Source organism: Urocampus carinirostris, chromosome 18 (assembly GCF_059441175.1).
Source record: "Urocampus carinirostris isolate Australia breed hairy pipefish chromosome 18, RoL_Ucar_1.0, whole genome shotgun sequence".
In the NCBI taxonomy this organism is placed as follows: domain Eukaryota; kingdom Metazoa; phylum Chordata; class Actinopteri; order Syngnathiformes; family Syngnathidae; genus Urocampus; species Urocampus carinirostris.
The window spans coordinates 22067600-22089161 of record NC_142366.1 but is presented as its reverse complement, the minus strand read 5'-3'; the positions used below and the strand labels follow the sequence as shown (position 1 = coordinate 22089161).

General features: G+C 38.3%; 1 protein-coding gene across 6 annotated transcripts; it reads left to right on the top strand.

Moving 5' to 3' along the window:
• Positions 1–451: 451 nt before the first annotated feature.
• LOC148348648 (armadillo repeat-containing protein 3-like) lies at positions 452–20988 on the top strand. 6 transcript variants are annotated; one of them, XM_088322780.1, is made up of 16 exons: positions 453–655; positions 726–843; positions 921–971; positions 4353–4421; positions 4505–4677; positions 4756–4950; positions 8134–8356; positions 8432–8584; positions 8643–8751; positions 10164–10413; positions 11462–11598; positions 15149–15317; positions 15387–15478; positions 20003–20167; positions 20252–20414; positions 20472–20988. In XM_088322780.1, the coding sequence occupies exons 1-16, from the start codon at positions 599–601 to the stop codon at positions 20676–20678; spliced, it is 2331 nt and encodes a 776-aa protein (XP_088178906.1). In that variant the 5' UTR covers positions 453–598; the 3' UTR covers positions 20679–20988. The 6 variants fall into 6 exon arrangements, with proteins under 6 accessions (XP_088178910.1, XP_088178906.1, XP_088178905.1 ...); XM_088322779.1 differs by having other exon boundaries at positions 921–1046; XM_088322782.1 differs by lacking the exon at positions 453–655 and having other exon boundaries at positions 766–843; positions 4335–4421.
• Positions 20989–21562: the final 574 nt, after the last annotated feature.

The window sequence follows — 21562 nt, the reverse complement described above, 5'->3', positions numbered from 1 at the left end:
TCTCTGTCTTTATTCCCCCCTCTCCTTATTTCACTCTCTTTTAATGTCTCTCTCTCTCTCCTGTTTCATTCCCCCTCTCTCTTTATTTCCTTCTCTCTCTCTTTCTTTATTTCTCTCTCTTTATTTCTCTCTCTCTGTATTCCTGTCGCTCTTTACTGTTTTCTCTCTTTTTTATTTCCCCCCCACCTCTCTCTCTCCTTGTTTAGTACAAAAAGCTTTTCTCCTCTCTCTCTCTCTCTAAATGCTTTTTTTTCCTTTTCAAAATGTACTAGGTGTGGCTTATAATCACCTCAGAGTCTGAATTTTACGGTATATGTATACATATATTCACTTTTACTGTAAATATGTTTTGTAGTAATTACAAACGAAGAATTCAAAATCAAAAACACGCTAAATGACATTTCGACGTCACCACGGTAGCGTGATGACGTCACACAAACTCAATCGTCACGGTCGTATTTTTACACTGCTTCTTAATCGTGAACGCTTAAAGCAAGGGCGACTGGCGGAAAATCAATTATTTAATATTCATACGAAAAAAAGAAAATGAAAAATATGACCTTAATTAAATCAAAGATGCACATTTACAGGTGACACAATGGGGAGGAGAGATAAGATAAACGATACGTCATGTAGTTCCGAGTCTGTGGATAAGGTGAGGCACTATTTTAATTCTATTTTTTTCCCCCTGCAATGGAGTCTTGTCTTACTTTGATATCTCACAGTTTGAAGCCCGTCAAGTCAGCTTCAAGACACCCGCAACTGCGGTTATTCTACTGAGATCCCCAGAAGAGAACATTTTAATCAAAGCATGCGAAGCCGTTTATGCTTTTGCGGAGGAAGGTATCCGCAAACGATATTAACCATCCTCGTGGACGTCTGTTAGTTCTGAGTTGTGTCCTTTCTCTCCTCATGTTTAGGAGATTTCAACAAAGTTTATTTGACGGAGCAGGGGGCATTAGTTTCTCTCTGTGAGCTCATCAATCACACCAACTGCAACATTAGACGCAATGCCATGATTGGAATAGGAGTCTTGTCGACTAACGGTAAGCCATCGTTTTATGACGTCACACAGGCTTACGTGCAGGGTTGGGTAGGGTTAACTGGATTACTTTCAATTACTTTTGGATTACTCCAATACCAAATATGCTAATAAAAGACAAAAGAAACTAAATATGAATAAAATTATGAATCACAACATGTGGTAAGCTTTCTCTCCTGGCTTTGATCTCTTTGCCTCCGGTAAAACTAACATAAAATGCGACAGAAACAAAATGAAAATAAATCCAAACAGCTTGCCCACATCATTTTTGCCGTTCCATGTATTCCGTTAAGCCTGCACAAAATTTTGTAATTTTATTCATATTTAGTTTCTTTTGTCTTTTATTAGCATATTTGGTATTGGAGTAATCCAAAAGTAATTGAAAGTAATCATGTTAAAGTAACCCTACCCAACCCTGTTTACGTGGTCCCATGCGTGGAAATTGTTAAATATTTTTAATTTTAGTTTTGATAGTCAAATCACGTCACTTAAAAAAAAAAGATACCTGTCAAGCTCCACGGCTCCATGCCCTTAGAAACTGTCGTATTTTCCCTTACAAAATAATCTTACTCCATTATTTTTTCAAACGTATTTATTTATGTAGTTTAACATGTTGTATCGTACATGTGTTTCGTTATATCATATATATTGTTAATTAACATTTTGTTGTGAGATACTGAGTTGCTCGACATGAATGGGGTTTATTATAAAAAAGGTTCAAAAATTAAGTAGCTTGGACGTTCACTGTAAAGGGAAAAATACATGCAAATATAATTAAGTAGATTAATACATGTTCTTATTATAATTATTCATTCATTTTCTGCATTAAATTATTGTTGGTAATATAATGATTAAAGGGATAACCACAAACCTGTCTTTTTCATTTTCTCCTTTTATACTTCCTTTTTTTCCTAACTTCTTTATACAACAATAATGATTCGTAATATAATGCATCAAAGCAAGTGAGCCGGTTGAGAGCCGTCTCTCTTTAATGAGTTGAGTCGAAAAAGCCGGTTCTCTCAAAAGAGACGGACTTCCTCTCACAACATCAAACCGCTCGCTTAGTTTGCAACGGAAAAAAAACGATACAGAGATAGAGGCTACCGCGGCGAACTCGTTTGACTTGATTGATTTGCCGTTTCGTCATAGTCGGTGTATACCGGATGGTACCCATAATTGACAAATTTGCATTTTTCTGTACAGATTTTCTTGTCCGTCGTACACGTCTTAAAATGCATTATAAACATACTTTGTACGGCAAAAACGTACAGGTTGACAGGTATGAGCACATAACACACAAAAAACAAATCCCCCCCGAAAAAAACCTAAAAAATATCAAACCTTTGAAGGTGAAATGAAGAACAAAGCTTATGCGATATTGAAAAGAAAGTGTTATTTAGCACCTCCTACTGGGAAAAATAACTTAATGCGTTTTAAAGATGGGGTGCGTCCTTTGAATTGTCCTTAAGAAGTTGAAAGTAGAATATTTTACCCCATTAGTAGGTGTTAGCCATGCGCAACTAAGTTCAAAGACCCTTTATAATTATTTTTTTCACTGGGCCTATCTGCTTTATCTTTTAGCAGAGCTGTTTGGGATGCGCAACACATAAGGTAGGAGGACATGGGGGGAGGTTGGAGAGTGACTATGCAAGTCATCGTAAATTTTTGTTGATGTTACATGTAAATGTTAAAAGTAGCAAATGGCTTGTTTCAAATACTTTCCTAACGCCAACCCAAACCCCCAAAAAGAAGAGTTTATTCTAGCGTATTTACTTCGCACGAGCATCATGAACGAGCTTGATAAAGGCTGCAATGATGACACAAGCCAGATGATGGCATCGGCGAGGAGAAAAGTTCCAAATTCTGTACAGAACCTTTTAAAAAAACAATATCGATTTAAAGGGAGAGTGTGTAATGTCTAACCACTAGATGTCACTATATTGTGAAGTGAAACTGAAAATTAGTACTGCAAAGCACAAATAAGCATACAAACTACAGAACCTCAAAGTGACCAAAGTGAACCATTTTTCTTCACATATTTCTGCTGAGCCGTTTGTTAAAAAAGAAAAAAAAATGAAGTAAAAGAAAAGAAAGAAAATCGAAAATTGGGCAAAACGAAAATAAGAAAAGAAAAAATGAAAAAAAAAATGAAAATAGGGAGAAAAAAATCACAGAAGGTAAAAAATAAGAAAAAAAAGTTGAAAGAGAAAAAAAGAAAAACTAAAACATAAAAGCAAGAAAAAAAGAAGTGAATAATAAGAGAAAAATGAAAAAATGAAAAAAGAAAAAAAGGGGAAAATAGAAGAAAATTAGGGGTACACTTAGGAGATGGTGAACAATTTTGTCAGGTCTTTGTAGGTTAGGCTCATGATATGTAAAATAAATGAAAATTTCTCTACCTACCAGTATTTAAAATAATTCACATTTACATGATAGTCATGTATTTATGCTTTTTATTCATTGTTTTTTTTAATGGATGAAGATTACGATGCCCTAAATAACACATAGTCCTTTTAAATCATAAGCAAAAATAAATTCACTGTCATATAAACATGCTATTTCTTAAATACTCAAAACATGATGGATTAGCTAGTAATTGTAAGAAATTGTAAATACCGTTGACACGACTCCACCAGGGTTGCCAATTTTCTTTAACCATTTGTCATGATCCGGAACAGGATCAGGACCCAAATGCGTGACGTTTCTCACACAAACCTTTTATTTTACGGGAAATGGGGAGTCACGCACGTTAGGCAGCAGTCTGGCGTGGAATAATAAAAAGCCAGAGGCCGACGAGATTGATACCAAATGCCCGAGCAGATATCGGACGGATGGGGTCGATACCGGACAGGACGGGACAGACAGGATTGATATCAAAACAGGATATCGAAAATAAACAGGACAAACGAGACGTGAACGAAACTGGAAACAGATTTCAAACAGGACAAAATGAACGGGAACAATACCGGATAGGAAATACCAACAGAAAACAGGACAGAGTCAAAACTCATGTCTTGCGGGGCAGAGGTTCGTTGACGGACTGACAAAGGAGGAGTGAGAGCACTGAGCTTGAATATACGTAAAGCCAATCTGTCAACGAGCCGCTAATTGGGCGCCAGGGCAATCGGACTCCATTATTATGCACTGTCCAGCACTTTTTAATTTTCCCCATTAAAAAAAATCATTTTCCTTTTGGCAATCATTTTTTCCCTAAAATCTTTCCTAATGAACAAGCATGGCATTGAGTCATCTACAATGACTAAGTGCAGTCTGAAAAGGTCTTTAATTCCAGTTGTGTCATCACTTTAAGCCGTAGCCAGGGGCACCCTACAAAACATGGATGTTATTCCATCAATCATCGACAAGATTTCACTCAGTGGTAAGTTTTCACTCTCAAATCATGAATCTTTCCTTAACTTACCAACTTTGCATTCTTAATGTTACATTTTCTCTGTCAATAAGACACCGTTGTCCAAGAATTTGGGACCATGTGCCTGTCTTCTCTATCCATAAACTCATCCTGCCAGGAGCAGATCATTGACAACAAGGGTCTGCCACTATTAGTCCACCTCCTGTCCAGTGCAGACCCAGATGTTCAGAGGAACTCTCTGGATACAATCCTCAACTTGGTTCAGGTGGTTCACTTAGAAATCTGAGATGGGATTTGAAGACTAACTGCTTTCAATGCTTAATATGATCTCATGTTTACGAAGGATACGGAAGTTTGCCCGACGGTCATCGAGTTACAGGGGGTACGACAACTTCTCATACTGCTTAAGTCTGACTTCAATACCATTCAGCACCTGGCTTTAAGAACACTGCAGGCACTCGCTGTTTGGGAAAAGTCACAAGGCACCTTCAGGGAAGAACGGGTGTTTGATGACCTGATTGGGATCCTTAAGAATCAGGTTGGTAAAGTCATCAGAGTCCCTACGTAGATTTACGAAAAAAGATTGTGGTCTCACCCAGTGTTCCCTCTAAGCTGCGCGCGTGCGCAATTGCGCACTGCTCGCACATTCTCAGCGCACAAGAAAATCTAGCCAGCGCACAAAAATGAGGGCTCAAAATTACTAATTAAGAAGCGACTTAAGTCAAAGTTACAGTGCATAAAGGTAAAAATACACGGGATCCCCTGACGTTGTGTCCTAAATGCGGTATTTTGAAGTCAATGTCGAACGAAGTTGAAAAGTAAAGTTAGTAGAGTTTGTCGAGAACCGGCTTCTTCGGCTCAGCTCACTAAAAGGAAACCGGCTCTTTCGGGTCCTAAACGGCTCTTCAGGTTGTTTTTGCTTCTTTAATCCCAACATTACCAAATATTATGTAAAACTATGCACTAAATGACTTAAAAGAAGGGGGGAATAGAACAAAAAAGAAAAAAAATACCAAAATTAAAAAGTAGTGAAAAGCTGGGAAAAAAAGAAACAAAAGGAAGAGAAAAAAAGAAGGAAACATTTTAGAAAAAGCCAGAAAAAAAGATAAGAAAGAAACGTAGGAAAAAAGTAAATGGAGAACAAAAAGAAAAAAGTAACAGCTCGGAAAAAATAAACACAATGAGACTTTTTTTTAAAGGAATTTAAAAAAAGGAGAAAAAAAAACACGGAAAAAAGAAGAAAAAGTTTGTGTTGCATTCAAATAATTTCCAATTGTATCAAGTGAATCTTGTTGCCAACATTGTACTTCCAGTATAAAATGTGACTAAGTACAGTTCTGTATCTTACAACCGACTAAATAAGCCACCAAAAAAGTTAATATTATGCGACAAAATATATCAGAAAAAAAAAGAAATGTATATCTTGTGAAAGAATTGTTGTAAAAACAAATGACGTTTGTAGGCTGTAAAACCTTTGCAATAATACATGAGTCAATTCATTCAAAAGAGAAAAATAATTTTGCATTGCCGGGAACTCAGCAAAATGTAACTTGATGTCAAGTTTTGGACATGTTTGATAATGAATTATCTTGCCACACTTGGGATTATGGTTGCTCACTGTTGTTTCAAGCGTTGCTCACCGACTTTGTGTGAACGCTCAGACCCGTGGAAATTTAGAGGGAACATTGGTCTCACCTGCTCTGGACTTTTCCCTTATTCACTCCCTTCTGCTATCGCTTTGACATTATAACAAAATAATTACGACAAATGGCCTTCAATACTTTGCAAAAATACTGCCCCCGCAAGAACCTTTTGACATAATGCCATATTTCAGGCTTCAAACATATATTTTGTGTTATTTTCATTTTCAAAAACATCAAGTTCCAGAGGAAGTTATGAATTTGAGGTCTTTTCTGATTTTAAACCAGAATTTTTTTTTTACAATTGTCGGGCTGAGTAAGGGCGGCACGGTGGTTGAGTGGTTAGCACATCCGCGGTACAGTTCTGAGGTCATGGGATCAAATCCAGCTACCTGCTTTCCTGTGTGGAGTCTGCATGTTCTCCCCATGCTTGCAAGGGTTTCCGCCCACATTCCAAAAACATGCGTGTCAAATGGTCCCTAGGTGTGAATGAGCAAGTGAGTTGTCTGTCTCTGTCTGCCCTGAGACTGGCTAGCAACCAGTTCAGGGTGTCCCCTGCCCACTGCCCGAAGACAGCTGGGATGGGCTCCAGCACACCCACAACCCTACTGAGGGTAAGCGGTGCAGATAATGGATGGATGGGTCAAGTGAAATACTTAATTGGAAGTGTCTAGCGAAAGTATTGTCCTCCCAAGACCTTTTGTCATATTTTAAGGCTTCAAACATTAAAGCTAAAAACTCAACAATCAACAATATGTGAGACACAAATGTGAAGTATAAAACAAAAAGTAGAAGTTGTAAAAAAATTGCCCTATTCCCTGTTCTCTCAGCTCAGCCAACTCACCCCAGAAGTTCCCCAATGACTTCTGATTCAATGTCGACCTAAATGACTAACATTGACAAGAGTGCACAAGTTTTAGTTTAAATGCACTTGCTCTGTGATGGGCTCAGATGTACGGATATTTTTTCGGGATGTCGAGAAATATCCGGGCATTGCTGTAAGTTAGATTCTGTATTGTGTGCACCTTTTTACGAGTACAGGACAGAACTGTAGTGCTTCTTTCTGCCGCTACCGACGTGTGGCGCTGTGAGAGCTCACCCAGCATCCACCCCGAAGAAGAAATCCGCTTTCTCTTCCCTCTTCGTGTGTAAACATACTATACTGTATCTCAAGCGCGTTAAGAACTTTGACATTTTTATTGTTTAATATGTTGTGCATCCATTCAATATGGTTGGTTTAAAGTATAAAGAGGAGGCGAGCCACTTCATTTGAAACGAAAGTGGAATACGGTAGCTTGGTACTGTTGAGAAAATGGTTGGTTCGTTTTTTTTGGGTCACTTTCTACCACGGAGGAGGAAGTAGCTTAACTCTTGAAGCCCATCTTCTAAAAGTAAGTGAAACTTTATTTATCATTATAGAGCATAATGTTTATTTTTTAGTACAAAAACAATACAGGTTACTTATACAAGCCTTAAACATACTTTTATAAACCTTAAACATCCAAAATATAGCGCTGAAGCAACTTACGAACAAATTCAACTACGTCCGGAACATCTCGTTCGTAAGTAGGGCAGCATCTGTATAAGCAAACGCGGGATAACAGACAGCATTGTGAAGACTAAAGAACACAAATAGTTCAAGTCTCATACATTACAGTTGGATTGAAAAGTGTCACCACGCATATATATGTTTTAAAAAAAGTCAATATCTTGACTTATGGGTATTTTAAAACATTCATGTTTATGTCATTGTTTGTGTTTTGAAGCTTATTTCTTTTAAATCAATGTTGCTCTTGAAAGTATTTTTACCACCAGGAGGCACTTAATAATACACACTGTCCCTTTAAATTCTCATATTAAGGCGGGGCCCTTGAACTATCATCTCGTGGGTCACAAGTGTCCCCCAGGCCACATGTTTGAGACTACTGGCTCAAAGGGTAGAGAATAGGAAAACATTGAGGACCAGATTTAGTGACCCTTTGCCTAAGTGTTTTGTGTTCTAATACTTTAGTGGACATAATTTCTTCCAAAATCAACACAAACCTTTGGAATGGTATCTCTTGTGTTTCTAAATCTGCCAGGATTTATCTGACCTACACGTCGAGACCTTCCTGGTTCTTTCCAACTGTATGTGCGACTTCCAGAGCTTCCGCGTGATACAAAATGGAGGCGGCCTTTCAATTGTTATCGATCTCCTTCTCAACTACAAATGGTCTGAAAGCCAAGCAGCCGCTTTACTTAAAAACGGCACAGTCGAAATCCAGGTTTTCGCTATTAAGTGCATAGCCAGTGCTTCTCAGAACCGTAAGAACAAAAACTATCGACCCCCTTGAGTACATTTTGTTCATATCTGTGTTTTGCATCACTAAATGTCTATAGCTGCCATCCACCCATTCCTGCATGAGCAGAGGATCGAGAAGATTCTGGTAGACCTTCTGTCCTTGAGCAGTGATAGTGTGAAGGCATTCAGTTGCCAAGCCTTTGCTTTCTTGAGCTCCTTTCAGCCCAGCAAGGACCTCTTCAGAGATTTAGGTAATTCAATGAAACTGACGACCTCAAGTGCCTATTTGATTTTGGTCTTTTTTTTCAGGTGCCATACCTGTGGTGGTTAGGTTACTGAAGAGTAAGTGTCCGGTGACTATAGAGCATGCAATGCAGGGACTTGTCAACCTAACATCTGGAGACCAGTTTAATACTATGTAAGAGCCTGACAAGATTACCGTAAATACCAAACTACAGAGAGCAATGAAATGAAATAATCTGCATTGATATAGCGCTTTTCAAGTCAAGACTTCCCAAAGCGCTTTACAGTGTGCTTCACATTTCCCAATAGCGGCCGTGCAGCCATGTAGGGCGCTAACCTGCATATTGGGGGTATTAGGGGTTCAGTGTCTTACCCAGGGACACTTCGACATGTAACACGGAGGAGCCGGGATTCGAACTGCGATCTCTTGATCCCAAGATGAGCGCTCGACCTCCTGAGCCACTGCCGCCCCAAAGCATTAAAAGCTGCATGCTCAAATTTAAAAAAGAAACTCAATTTTGTATTTGTACTGTGCAAGCCTCACCTAATTTTAAGCCACTGGTTTCAAAAGCCATATAAATGAATTCCTTCTGGTCCATTTCTTAAATTTTAAGCCTGGCGCACACCTGCCGCGGTTGCATGGGGAAGTTTTGGAACTAACACCTATCGCTGTTATCGTTTTCAGTTCTGCTTTGAGTGGTTACGTCACGTGTTTTCGGATCATGCGATCATCCAAGATGGCGATTACAAAAACGAGCACGTATTTACTTCTTGCGTACCATAAAATGTGTGCACTATAGTTTCCGACTGCAGCACCAGGGCAAGCATACTGTGGAGAATAGTGCCAAATTGCAACACAGACATGTATTTTTGTGTTGTTGTCATTGGGGGTTGTTGCGGTAATGGACCAAATTGCATTTTCTTGTTAACGTTTCATGAGGATTAAAGGAAACTTCAAGCAGATTATACGAAAGGAGATGTGTAGCCTTTTTGATACGTCCCACTGCTCTTCAAATCGGACATATAAATTCAGGACTTGATTTGTGGGTGAAAAAACTGAAATAGTCAAGTCATGTTTAGGTAATAGTAGATTGCGTACAAGTCCAGGTGCTCAATGATGTGAAACGCATGCACCGTGCAACAACTTTGTGATTGTTAGTGAGTACATTGTAAATACTTAATGAAGTACAGTACAAAAACCTCCCGTTTGGATTCTACAACGCATTTTAGGAATAATGTTGGCAGTAACGTCAATTAATTTCTGATATCATCGAGGTGTTTTGTATTTAGAGCGCATGTGTTGTGGAAAAGATCAGCTCGCATTTATCTCGGTGCTGCCACGGAAAAAAAAGACTATTCTGTACTATATTTAAAGCCACAGTGTTTAAGATGTTGGGAAAAAGTAGCGGCTTGTAGTCTGGAATTTATGGTATTTTATAGGTTTAATTTTTGTCAGTTTCCTTTGCAGAGTTCTGAGTAAAGAGATTTGTCACCCTATGGCTTTTTTATTCCCTCAGAATGTTATAGTAAGCATGAATATCCTACAGGTATGTGCGCATTAATCATTTTTTTGTATCGCTATGGTAGGGAAGTATTTAATGCGGGGGCACCTGAGGCGCTCGTGCAGAGGCTTGAAGACACGTGCCCCAGAGTCCTGGCCAACACCATAACGTTACTCGGCAGGTTGGGGGGACTGGAAGCCATTCGCTGTGAAGTCATTGCACAGGGGGTCTTGCCGGCGCTGGTGGAGCCATTGAAATCGCCCGATACGCAAGTTCTGATCAGCACCCTGCTCTGCATCTGCGAACTGGCATTTGAGGAAGACGCAAGGACACAAGTTAGTTATATAATAATGCATGTTATACAATTTACAGTTGCATTGAAAAGTGTCACCACACATATAAAATATACTAAAAATAAATACAGTGATACCTCTAACATGTGCTACTCGAACTACGATAAATTTGAGATGCGAAATTCTGCCCGACATACGACAGATAATACAAGTTATGATAATTTACAGACATTATTTATCTTATGTATCTTATGACTGTATATTTATGTTCAATTACTATCTGGATGTGTTTTAACTGTAAGTGAGATGTGTTTTAAAGTTATATAGGGTTAATTTGAAATTTTTGGGGGGGCCAGGAACAAATTAAGTGTTTTTGGGGTGATTTCATATTGCAAATTAAAAGATTAAGGTAATGCATTGAGGTATCACTGTGTAACAAAATGACAATCTACTTGGACATTATTATCAGTCTCATTTCTCAATTCCACTCTTTGACATTTATATTGAAGTACTATTCTTTTCAGAGGCTCATACAGTTTAAACTCTTGCGGGCCACATAAAATAATGTGGCGGGCCACATTTTGCCCATAGGCCATGAGTTTGAACATGCACTGCACACATATTCTTTAAAAAAGATAGACTTTTTGCCTTGTATTTTACACTGATGATTGACTGCTTGCCGTCAACGGCTAAAAAACTCCAAGATCCATAACTATGTTGACACACTTTGTAATGTTTGCCAAGTTTCTTAGTTATTAACCTTGAATTGGGCAAAAACGGGTGATTCTTGCAGATTTTACACCCAAAATGAGAATATTGTTACTGCCATGTGCAAAAAAAAAAAAAGGCTTACCCCATTTTCGTTCATATTTTTACTTTTTGTGCCTTTGATGTATGCTCACAATGCAAAGAAAATTTTATGGGTCTGATTTAGTTAAGACACCTGGCTTTCAGTTTTCTTCATACAACAATCCTTGTAAATTCGAAGAGACCGAATGGAATAAAATACCCAATGCCGGAATAAACATTAATTTATGAATGGCATTGCAGTACAATACACAAACTAAAATCCGAATGTCTTTCAACATAGCTGCGAGAGGCTGAGGGTCTCGAACCAATGGTCACTTTGCTGCATTCCAGTGACATGGAAGTGTTACGCTGCACATGTATGGCAATCAGTGTTTGCTCAAAGGATGAGCCAACAGCTATGGAGATGTGCAAATTTGGGTAAGATACCGACTCAGCAAAATATGCATTCAACCTCCCTAAAAATTCCGAACTACAAGCTGCTATTTTCTCTCTACATTTTAAGCGCTGCATTCTTAGTCAACTAGCGCTGCAGTCAATTTCAATTAAATTTACTGTAGTATTAACGCAGGGTTGTGACAAAAACATTCAATCAAAGTACTGTCCTGACTAAAATTCGGAAGCCCACACAATCACAACATCCTGTAGACATGCAGAGCCATGCGAACGATCTTAAGCTCTCCCAACCCTTGTGCACATGACAAAGTTCTAGAGAGAAGTCAAGTCATGTTTATTTGTATAGCCCTTAATCACAAAGAGTCTCAAAGGGCTGCACAGACCACAGATTATTGCAAACCACAGACTATTATGACACCATCCCCTGTTCTAAAACCTACATGAGGGCAAATAATACACAGATATTGTCAACATAAAACATAGGTTATTCATATGCTATAGAATAGAAGTGTGTTTTAAGCTTAGATTTAAACAGTTCCACTGAGGTTAGAAGACCAGGTTTTGCTACAACTACATAAAAAATGTAAAACATTTTAGGGCGCCCGCTCCGAGACTGGGAGGTCGCTGGTTCAAGCCTCGGCCGAGTCAAACCTAAAAAAATTGGTACTCATTGCCTCCCTGCTTGGCGCTCAGCATTTAAGGGTTGGAATTGGGGGGTTTGGTCACCTAATGACTCCCAACACCTCAGTTGGGTTGAGCGAGGGGGCTGGAATCCCCTCCTCTGAATCTCCCAAAAAGAGTCAGAAATGACTCTAGCCACCTCCCACGGGGGATATGGCTGTGGTTGTAGGAGAAAATGCAGGTTCGATAATCTTTTAAGTCTTCTTATGTGATTTAATAAAGTACACCAAAGCCTGCCATGAGGGGGAGGTCTTTATTTCGTCATCCCAAAGAAACTCAGAGAACTCCAGACATAACAACGCTTTTTTAGCTTCAGTTTGAGTACAACCCAAAAGGCGGCCCTAGTCCTCAGTAACAACAAGGAAGATGCTGTCGTACCCTTATTAGGACATGTTGTTCGCCTCAGTTTGCTCAGAGAGTCCTTGAAGGTCCCAAGGACCTTCCCGAAATGATGTCAACATTCTGTCACACTGTAAGCAAGTCTTTCTACATTTCTTTCTAAATGTATGCAACTCTATTCTACAAATTCAAGTCTATTTTCCACAACATGGTATATACTGGACTGTCTCAGAAAATTAGAATATTGTGATAAAGTTCTTTATTTTCTGTAATGCAATTAAAAAAACAAAAATGTCATACATTCTGGATTCATTACACATCAACTGAACTATTTCAAGCCTTTTATTATTTGAATTTTGCTGATTTTGGCTTACAGCTGAAAAAAACTCAAAAATCCTATCTCAAAATATTAGAATACTTCCTCAGACCAAGTAAAAAAATAATTTTATAACAGCAAAACTAAATCAAATATTTGAAAATGTCCATTGATGCACTCAGTACTTGGTTGGGAATCCTTTTGCACGGATTACTGCATCAATCCGGCGTGGCATGGAGGCAATCAGCCTGTGGCATTGCTGAGGTGCTATTGATGCCTAGGATGCTTCGATAGCGGCCTTCAGCTCATTTGCATTTGTAGGTCTGGTGTCTTTCATCTTCTTCTTAACTATACCCCACAAATTCTCGATGGGGTTCAGGTCAGGGGAATTAGCAGGCCAATCAAGGACAGTGATGCCATGGTCAGTGCACCAGTTACTGGTGGTTTTGGCACTGTGGGCAGGTGCCAAATCATGCTGGAAAATGAAATCCTCATCTCCATAGAGCATGTAGCGCTCTAAAATCTCTTGGTACACAGTTGCATTTACTCTGGACTTGATGAAACACAGTGGACCAACACCAGCAGCTGACATGGCTCCCCAAACCATTGCTGACTGTGGGAACTTCACACTGGATTTCAAGCAACTTGGATTTTGCTCCTCTCCAGCCTTTCTCCAGACTCTGGCGCCTTGACTCCCAAATGAAATGCAAAACTTGCTTTCGTCTGAAAAGAGGACTTTGGACCACTCTGCAACTGTCTAGTGCTTCTTCTCCATAGCCCAAGTCAGACGCTTCTTCCGTTGTCTTGAGTTCAGAAGTGGCTTGACCATGGGAATACGGCTATTGTAGCCCATTTCCCGGACACGTCTGTGAACTGTGGCTTTTGATACTTGGACTCCAGTTTCAGCCCACTGTCTTTGAAGCTCCCCCAAATTCTGGAAGCGGCTCTTCTTCACAATTTTGTTAAGGCTGCGGTCATCTCTCTTGGTTGTGCAGCGTTTCCGGCCACATTTTTCCCTTCCAACAGACTTTTTGTGGATATGCTTTGAAACTGCACTCTGTGAACAGCCTGCTCTTTGAGAAATTTATTTTTGTGTCTTACCCTCCTGATGGAGGGTATCAATGATGGTCCTCTGGACAGCAGTCAGATAAGCAGTTTTCCCCATACTTGTGATATAGTTTACTGAACCAAGCTGAGTGTTTTTAAGGCTCAGGAAACCCTCGCAAGGTGTTTCGAGTTAATTAGATGATTCAGGTGATTAGTTGAATAGCCTACTTGTATACTTTTTCATGATATTCTAATATTTTGAGATAGGATTTTTGAGTTTTCTTAAGCTGTAAGCCAAATTCAGCAATATTCAAATAATAAAAGGCTTGAAATAGTTCAGTTGATGTGTAATGAATCCAGAATGTATTACATTTTTGTTTTTTTAATTGCATTACAGAAAATAAAGAACTTTATCACAATATTCTAATTTTCTGAGACAGTCCAGTACATAAAAAAATCCTTACACTAGTTACTAAAGAAGGAGGGGTACTCATCGGGCTGACAGTTATCGGACTGATAACAACCTGATATGACGTTTTTGGCCCGCTATGGCCTGAATTCAGTCACCTGCTACCACACTCAAACATTCAATCAGTCGACGCTACTTGTTATAAATATTCCAGGAATGTATGTATCATGATTTTTTATGTAGTAGTAGCAATACTTGGTCTCCTATCAATTCTTCATATGTGCAAGGGTTTGGAGATCAGTCTTATGGTTCTGAATGTCTACAGGCTGTTGATTGTATAGGGTTCTTAATTTTATCAGTACGGTACATCAAGTTTTGTTAAGAGAATGTTTTTGGCGCACTCCTGCAGTGCGAATGTAATCAATATTGACTGTTGAGCTAGGTGATAAAGATTGACAGCAGTGGATACAGTCCGCAAACGTGTGTCTTAATTACAACATAGTGTGTTAATTTCTTTGGACTAGACAATTTCCAGCTGATTTTAAAAAAATATAAGAAATTTACTTGAACGAGGTGCGGCTTTTACAAAAACAAAGTTTCTTTCTTGAATTTGCGCACATGGCTTTTAATCAGGTGTGCTCTGTAGTCTGGAATTTACTGTATTTTTATGACAAAAGTACCTATGGAGAATATTCACAGTTGAATCCCTTGTGATTGTTTTGACAATTTCATTTGCCATCCGAGGGCAGTGTAGTACCATCTTATGTGTTTGTGTTTTTCAGAGCTTTAGACATCCTTCAAGAAATAACCCAGTCAATTAATCGAAGGAACAAGTTCACAGAGTTTGCCTTGATCTGTTTGCTCAAATACAACGTTTCTCTCAAATATGGCCTTCTTGGATACTTGGCCACCACTGATCTCATCGCGCATAACTTCTACGACACTGGGAAGGTGTGTGCATCATATATATTACTTATGTATATATTAGCTTACTGATGCCAAACACAATGCCTCTTACAGGTTAGCTTTTGTCAGAAGTTTTTGACCTTAGAGGAGTTGTGCATGCAACCAGTGAACCAACTCCGTCCCGTCATAGTTGTCAACGCAAGCGAGTATGAACCCCAAATCACTATGAAAACGTGTCTGTATAAGCCAGCGGTTACCAATTGGGCACCGGTGGTCCCTTAAAAGGGCATTGTGTATTATTTAACACCTCTTAGTGTTGAAAAAAAAAAAACGTAATTTATTATAAAAACAGAATTGATTTGAATGATAAGCATAAATACATAATACATATAAAAACTCGAAGGCATCGAAATTTCCTTATTTTTTTTCTTTTCTTTTTTAGCATAACATGAGCCTCACTTAAAGAAAGCCAACATATTTGTCCACTATCTTACTTTCAAGAGTACCTAAAAACTTTGCAAATGGCTGTGCAAAACAAAATAATTGGAAGAGAAATGGTGCGTTTTTGTAACTGAGTCGCAATAGTTTGTATTCTTCCTTGTGCTTTGCAGCAACATTGTCAGTTGCACTACACCATGCAGCGACATAATGGTTAAATATTACACAGTGTCCCTTTAAAGAGCACCCAGTCCGAGGACCTGTTCAGAAAATAGCTCACCAGCAATCATTGTGATCAATGTGATATTCCTACAAAATTTGAAAATGTAAACAATTAAAAATGATTTATAGAGATTTTAAGCAGTAGCATGATTTCTAACTGGCATCTTAAATCGTATTTACCCATGTGGTAAATCATTATTAATACTGCGGATACATCCTTTAAGATTTGGTTTATTAAGTATATTTATAATTTCTTAGCTGCCTATTTTAGGAAATTGTATTAATAATACCGTTTATTTCAAAGGACACCAAAGGTCGCTGTACATAGAATATAAACAAATGCTTTGGTGGTTGGCTAAGCCTATTACCCCCACTCCTATTGTTTTATAGTAAGAACCTAATAAGGACATACTGTTGTAATAACAGAAACAACATTAGATTTTTTATTTCAGAACTATATATCTGATCAGTTTTTTCTGTTTTATTATTGTACACATTCAAAGGAGATTGCATTGGATGCCAGTTTGTTATTATTACTGTGCACTGTTACTTGTTCTGAATATTATGCACTGTTTACATCATTGTCACTGTCAGCCAATCATGTTCTTTAATATCCACACCCTTTGGGGTAGATGTGTCTTTTGTAACTTAGGAGATGTAACAAAAAAGGCCCCAGGGAGGGCTTATTGACCCTTTGCACGTGACATCACGTTGCCTTCTCCGGCAGAATAAGAGCAAAGATGGACGGCAAGGATCACTTGAGTGCACGGCAGTTGAATAAGTAGATGAGTTGAAACAAAAAACAATAACTACGACAGAAGAACATAACCACCATATTTTACCATGGTGATCTATTCCTGTGCGGTGGGTAAGCTTCTAAGCCCGATTTGGAATTGTATCCCTTTTAAGATCAGGTAATTGTGTAATTTTGTAACTGTAATCCTGTGCAGTCCTTCGAGACATTTTTGTGATTAAGGGCTATATAAATAAATTTGACTTGACTTGACTTTTGATGAAGACAGAAGACTGGTGGCAGCCCTCCAGTATTCTAGGATTTGCAGTGAACATTTATACAAAGTATGTATGATTCCGGCAATTTCATGTTAAGTACGTACGAGTCACGTCAAAGACAATCAAAATAATAAGTTAGCTAGTGCTAATTAGCCAAGTTTGTGGCATATTGTTGCCATTTCATACTACGTAAATTACTGCTTTTATTGTGATTAACAAAGGATTTGAAACAGTTATCTCCCAAATATCACAAATATTGAAAACTGTTACGTGCTCTCGCATAAAGCATTATCAACGTATAAAATGAGAGAAAAATGTTCAGAAGATAAAATGTCCTTTCGCCAAATTAAATATTTTCAACATGTTCAAAAGTGATTTTTATACAAAGAGCAAAATCCGTTCTATTACATTCCCTTAAAATTTAAAGACAAAGTCCTTTTATTATTGTTTCCACGAGTTAGACAATTTAGGATGGAGGTACAACGAAGCGGCAAAACGAAGAACAGCAACACATACCAGATACAAAGAACTGGTAAGCATCCAGACTTTTATAAGTGTATAGATCAGCACCGGTGCATGGGAATACTGCATGTACAATACAGTGGTGCAGATCGTGTGGACTGAAGTCAGGCAGACTGGACAGTTTCTTTAGATGTGTGAATACGTCAGGAGAAAGACTGCATCACTCTGTAGCTAGCATTGCTAACAATGTTCCCTGTAATTTTCCACGGGTCTGAGCGTTCACACAGTCGGTGAGCAACGCTTGAAACAACAGTGATCAACCATAATCACAAGTGTGGCGACATAATTCATTATCAAACATGTCCAAAACTTGACATCAAGTTACATTTTGCGGAGTTTCCGGCAATGCAAAATAATTTTTCTATTTTGAATGAATTGACTCATGTACTATTGCAAAGCTTGTACGGCCTACAAACGTCGTTTATTCTTACAATTCTTTCACAAGATGTCCCTTTCTTTTTATTTCCTGATATATTTTGTCACATGATATTAACATTTTTGGGGGCTTATTTAGTCGATTGTAAGATACAGAACTGTACTTAATCACATTTTTTAGTGGAAGTACAATGTTGGCAACAAGATTCACTTGATATCATTGGAAATGATTTGAATGCAACACAAACTTTTTCTTTTTTTTCCGTGGTTTTTTTCTACTTTTTTGTTACTTTTTTCTTTTTGTTCTCTATTTGCTTTTTTCCTACATTTCTTTTCTTTTTTTTTGGCTTTTTTTCTAAACTTTTCCTTCCTTTTTTTCTCCGTTTTGTTTCTTTTTTTCTCAGCTTTTCACTACTTTTTCATTTTGGTATTTTTTTCTTTTTTGTTCTATTCCTCCCTTCATTTAAGCCATGTTGTGCATAATTTTACATAATGTTTGGTCATGTTGGGATTAAAGAAGCAAAAACAACCTGAAGAGCCGTTTAGGGCCTGAAAGAGACGGTTCCTTTTAGTGAGCCGAGCCGAAGAAGCCGGTTCTCTACTAACTTTACTCAACTTCGTTCTACTTCGACTCGACTTCAAAATACCGCATTTAGGACACAACGTCAGGGGAACCCGTGTATTTTTACCTTCATGCACTGTAACTTTGACTTAAGACGCTTTTTAATTAGTAATTTTGAGCCCTCATTTTTGTGCGCTGGCTAGATTTCCTTGTGCGCTGAGAATGTGCAAGCAGTGCGCAATTGCGCACGCGCGCAGCTTAGAGGGAACACTGATTGCTAATGCTATCATCAATTTCTCCAAATAGCGCCTTTTGTGCTTTCTGACAAGGTGAGCCACCTTATCTGACGGCTGCACAATAGTCATTTGACCAGTCAATGTTGAATAGTGTAACTGATCTTGTTGTTGTCTATTGTTTACTGGCCTCGTCCACTGTTTACTACGGTTTACTACCGTCCGTCACGGTGTGGTCACGTGTGTGTGCAAAGGGTCAATAGAAGAGGTTAGAATATCTGATCTGAGGTTAGGTCTCTCCTGTTCTCCTTAGAAGTTCAAAATCCATTAATGTCCTCCATCCCTATTTGACTGTCGACTGAACTTTAAATATCAATATCAAACTGGTAGGCCTTTGCAATAATCAGTCATGAAGAAGCAGTTCTCAGCTTAAAAAAGGTTGGTGACCAATGGTAAAAGCCATTATGCAGTGTCCAGTCCAGTTTAACCAAAACATTTGGAAAGATGTACTCATACCTGTCAACCTGTATGTTTTTGCCGTACAAAGTACGTTTATTATGCATTTTAAGACGTGTATGACGTACAACAAAATCTGTACGGAAAAACGCAAATTTGTCTATTATGAGTACCATACAGTATACACCGACTATCACGAAACGGCAAATCAATCAAGTCAAACGAGTTCCCCGCTATCTCGGTATCGTTTTTTTCCCGATGCAAACGAAGTGAGCGGTTTCATGCTACTGTGCGCATGCGTCTGCAGCCTTGGATTTCATGTGGTAGTTATGTAGTGAAAGGAAGTCCGTCTCTTTTTAGAGAACCGGCTTTTTCGGCTCAACTTATTAATCAGAGCCGGCTCTCAAACGTCTCACTTGCTTTGATGCATTATATTACGAATTATTATGTTGTATAAAGAAGTTAAAAAAAAAAAGTATAAAAGGAGAAAATTAAAAAAGACAGATTTGTGGTTATCCCTTTAACCAGTATATTACCAACAATAATTTAATGCAAATAATGAATTCATAATTTGAATAAGAAAACTTCTAATTGCAAATTCTATTTGCATGTATTATTTTCTTCTACGGTGAATGTCCACGCTACTTAATTTTTTAACCTTTTTTATGTCGAGCAACTCGGTATCTTACAACAAAATGTTAAATAACAATATATATGATATAACGAAACACATGTTCAATATAACATGTTAAACTACATAAATAAACACGCTTGCAAAAAAATATGGTGCAAGATTATTTTGTATCTTGTAGGGGAAAACACAACATTTTGTAAGGGCATGGAGCCGTGGAGGTTGACAGGTATGATGTACTCCAAAAAGGGTTCTTATATTCATATTTTTATCACTTTAGGATGAGTGATGAGGTGCAGCAGAAAGATGATGCCCAGTCAGAGTGTAGTCAAGAGAGAAATTGGAAAGTGCTGGATGACACTGCGTTACCGCTTCTGGTTAAAGAGGTGAAAGAGTCCATTGAGCCTTTGAATGAAGAACAAGAACAATATGTTGCTTTGGCTAGGTGACTATTTTGTAAAAAACATTGCAGTGATTAAGGAAACAGAGGACTCTTACCCAATTTGAATTCAATCTGTTGTGGTATCAGGTTTGTCAACGAAGTCATGGGCGGAGCGGTAGAAAAGGAAGAACTAGACTCATTTGCATGGGTGCAGCATCTGGAGGAACTCCGTTGGAAACTGCAGTGTAACGTCATCCCCATTGGAATGATCAGCAAAGGATTCCATTGCCACAGGGCGCTTCTTTTCAAGGTATGATATTCATGCCTTGTTACACTCACCCAAAGTTATCTGTAATTATTCCTGCAGTACTTGGCCGATTGCATCGGCCTGAGATGCACCCTGGTTCGAGGTGACTACAACCGAGCTTGGAATGAAGTAATCCTCTCTAAGGGAGATCCCGGTAGCAACGAAAACTTCTCACAGCCGTCTTGCTACATTATTGACCTTATGCACCAACCTGGAACCTTCCTGGAGGCTGATAGTGCTGCTGCTTTTGAATATGAAAACTTATAGGAAGTACATTTTTAAGTTGTAGTTTTTGTCCATGTTTATTACAAGACATTGATGTTAACCTGATGTCACACTACAATACTGTAACCTGTATTATCCCAGTAGAATAAAATTAATTGGCTGTCAATATAAGTTTGCAAATAAAGCTGCCTTTAGGGATTATGATTATGTGCGTTTAAGCTCATACAGCCCTGTGACCCTAATGAGGATAAGGGGTGCAGAAAATTGATGAATGGATTTTTATCACAGTGGTTGATTTTAAAATACATGTCATTTTTAATAAAGTGTGTATTTTGTTCACTAGTTCCAGTAACATACATAGATTTTCTTTTGAGGTGGGGGAGGGTCAGGTACTCGGACCCCAAAAATTTGAAATCTTTTAGCACATTCGGAGCTAAAAAAAAAGTATTTTGCACATTTAGCTATAAAAGTAGTAAAAAAATGATCATATACAAACTGGCGAATATAAATAAATTCCATACGGTCTCTTCCATAAAAAGAGGTGGAATTTACATTCTTGTATCACTTTCAATTCATCACATCCACTACACAGCATCATCTCCAAACGGAGGAGCAGCTTCAGCGACAGACTGCTGTCACAGTCTTGTTCCACGGACAGACTGAGGAGATCATTTCTTCCTCATGCCATGAGGCTCTTTAACTCCACCCAGGGGAGTAAAAGCCCACATTAAACCACACCCCCACATTGCATATTACCCTATTTTTTATTTCAAGGTTGTATTTTATGTAACACTATTTAAATACTCTATATCAACACGTTACATTGGGTATTTATGTATTATATTCCTTTTATTTTATTGTTTTATTTTCAACACAAGGATACTGCTGGAAGTATGAATTTCCCTACATGGATGAATAAAGTATCT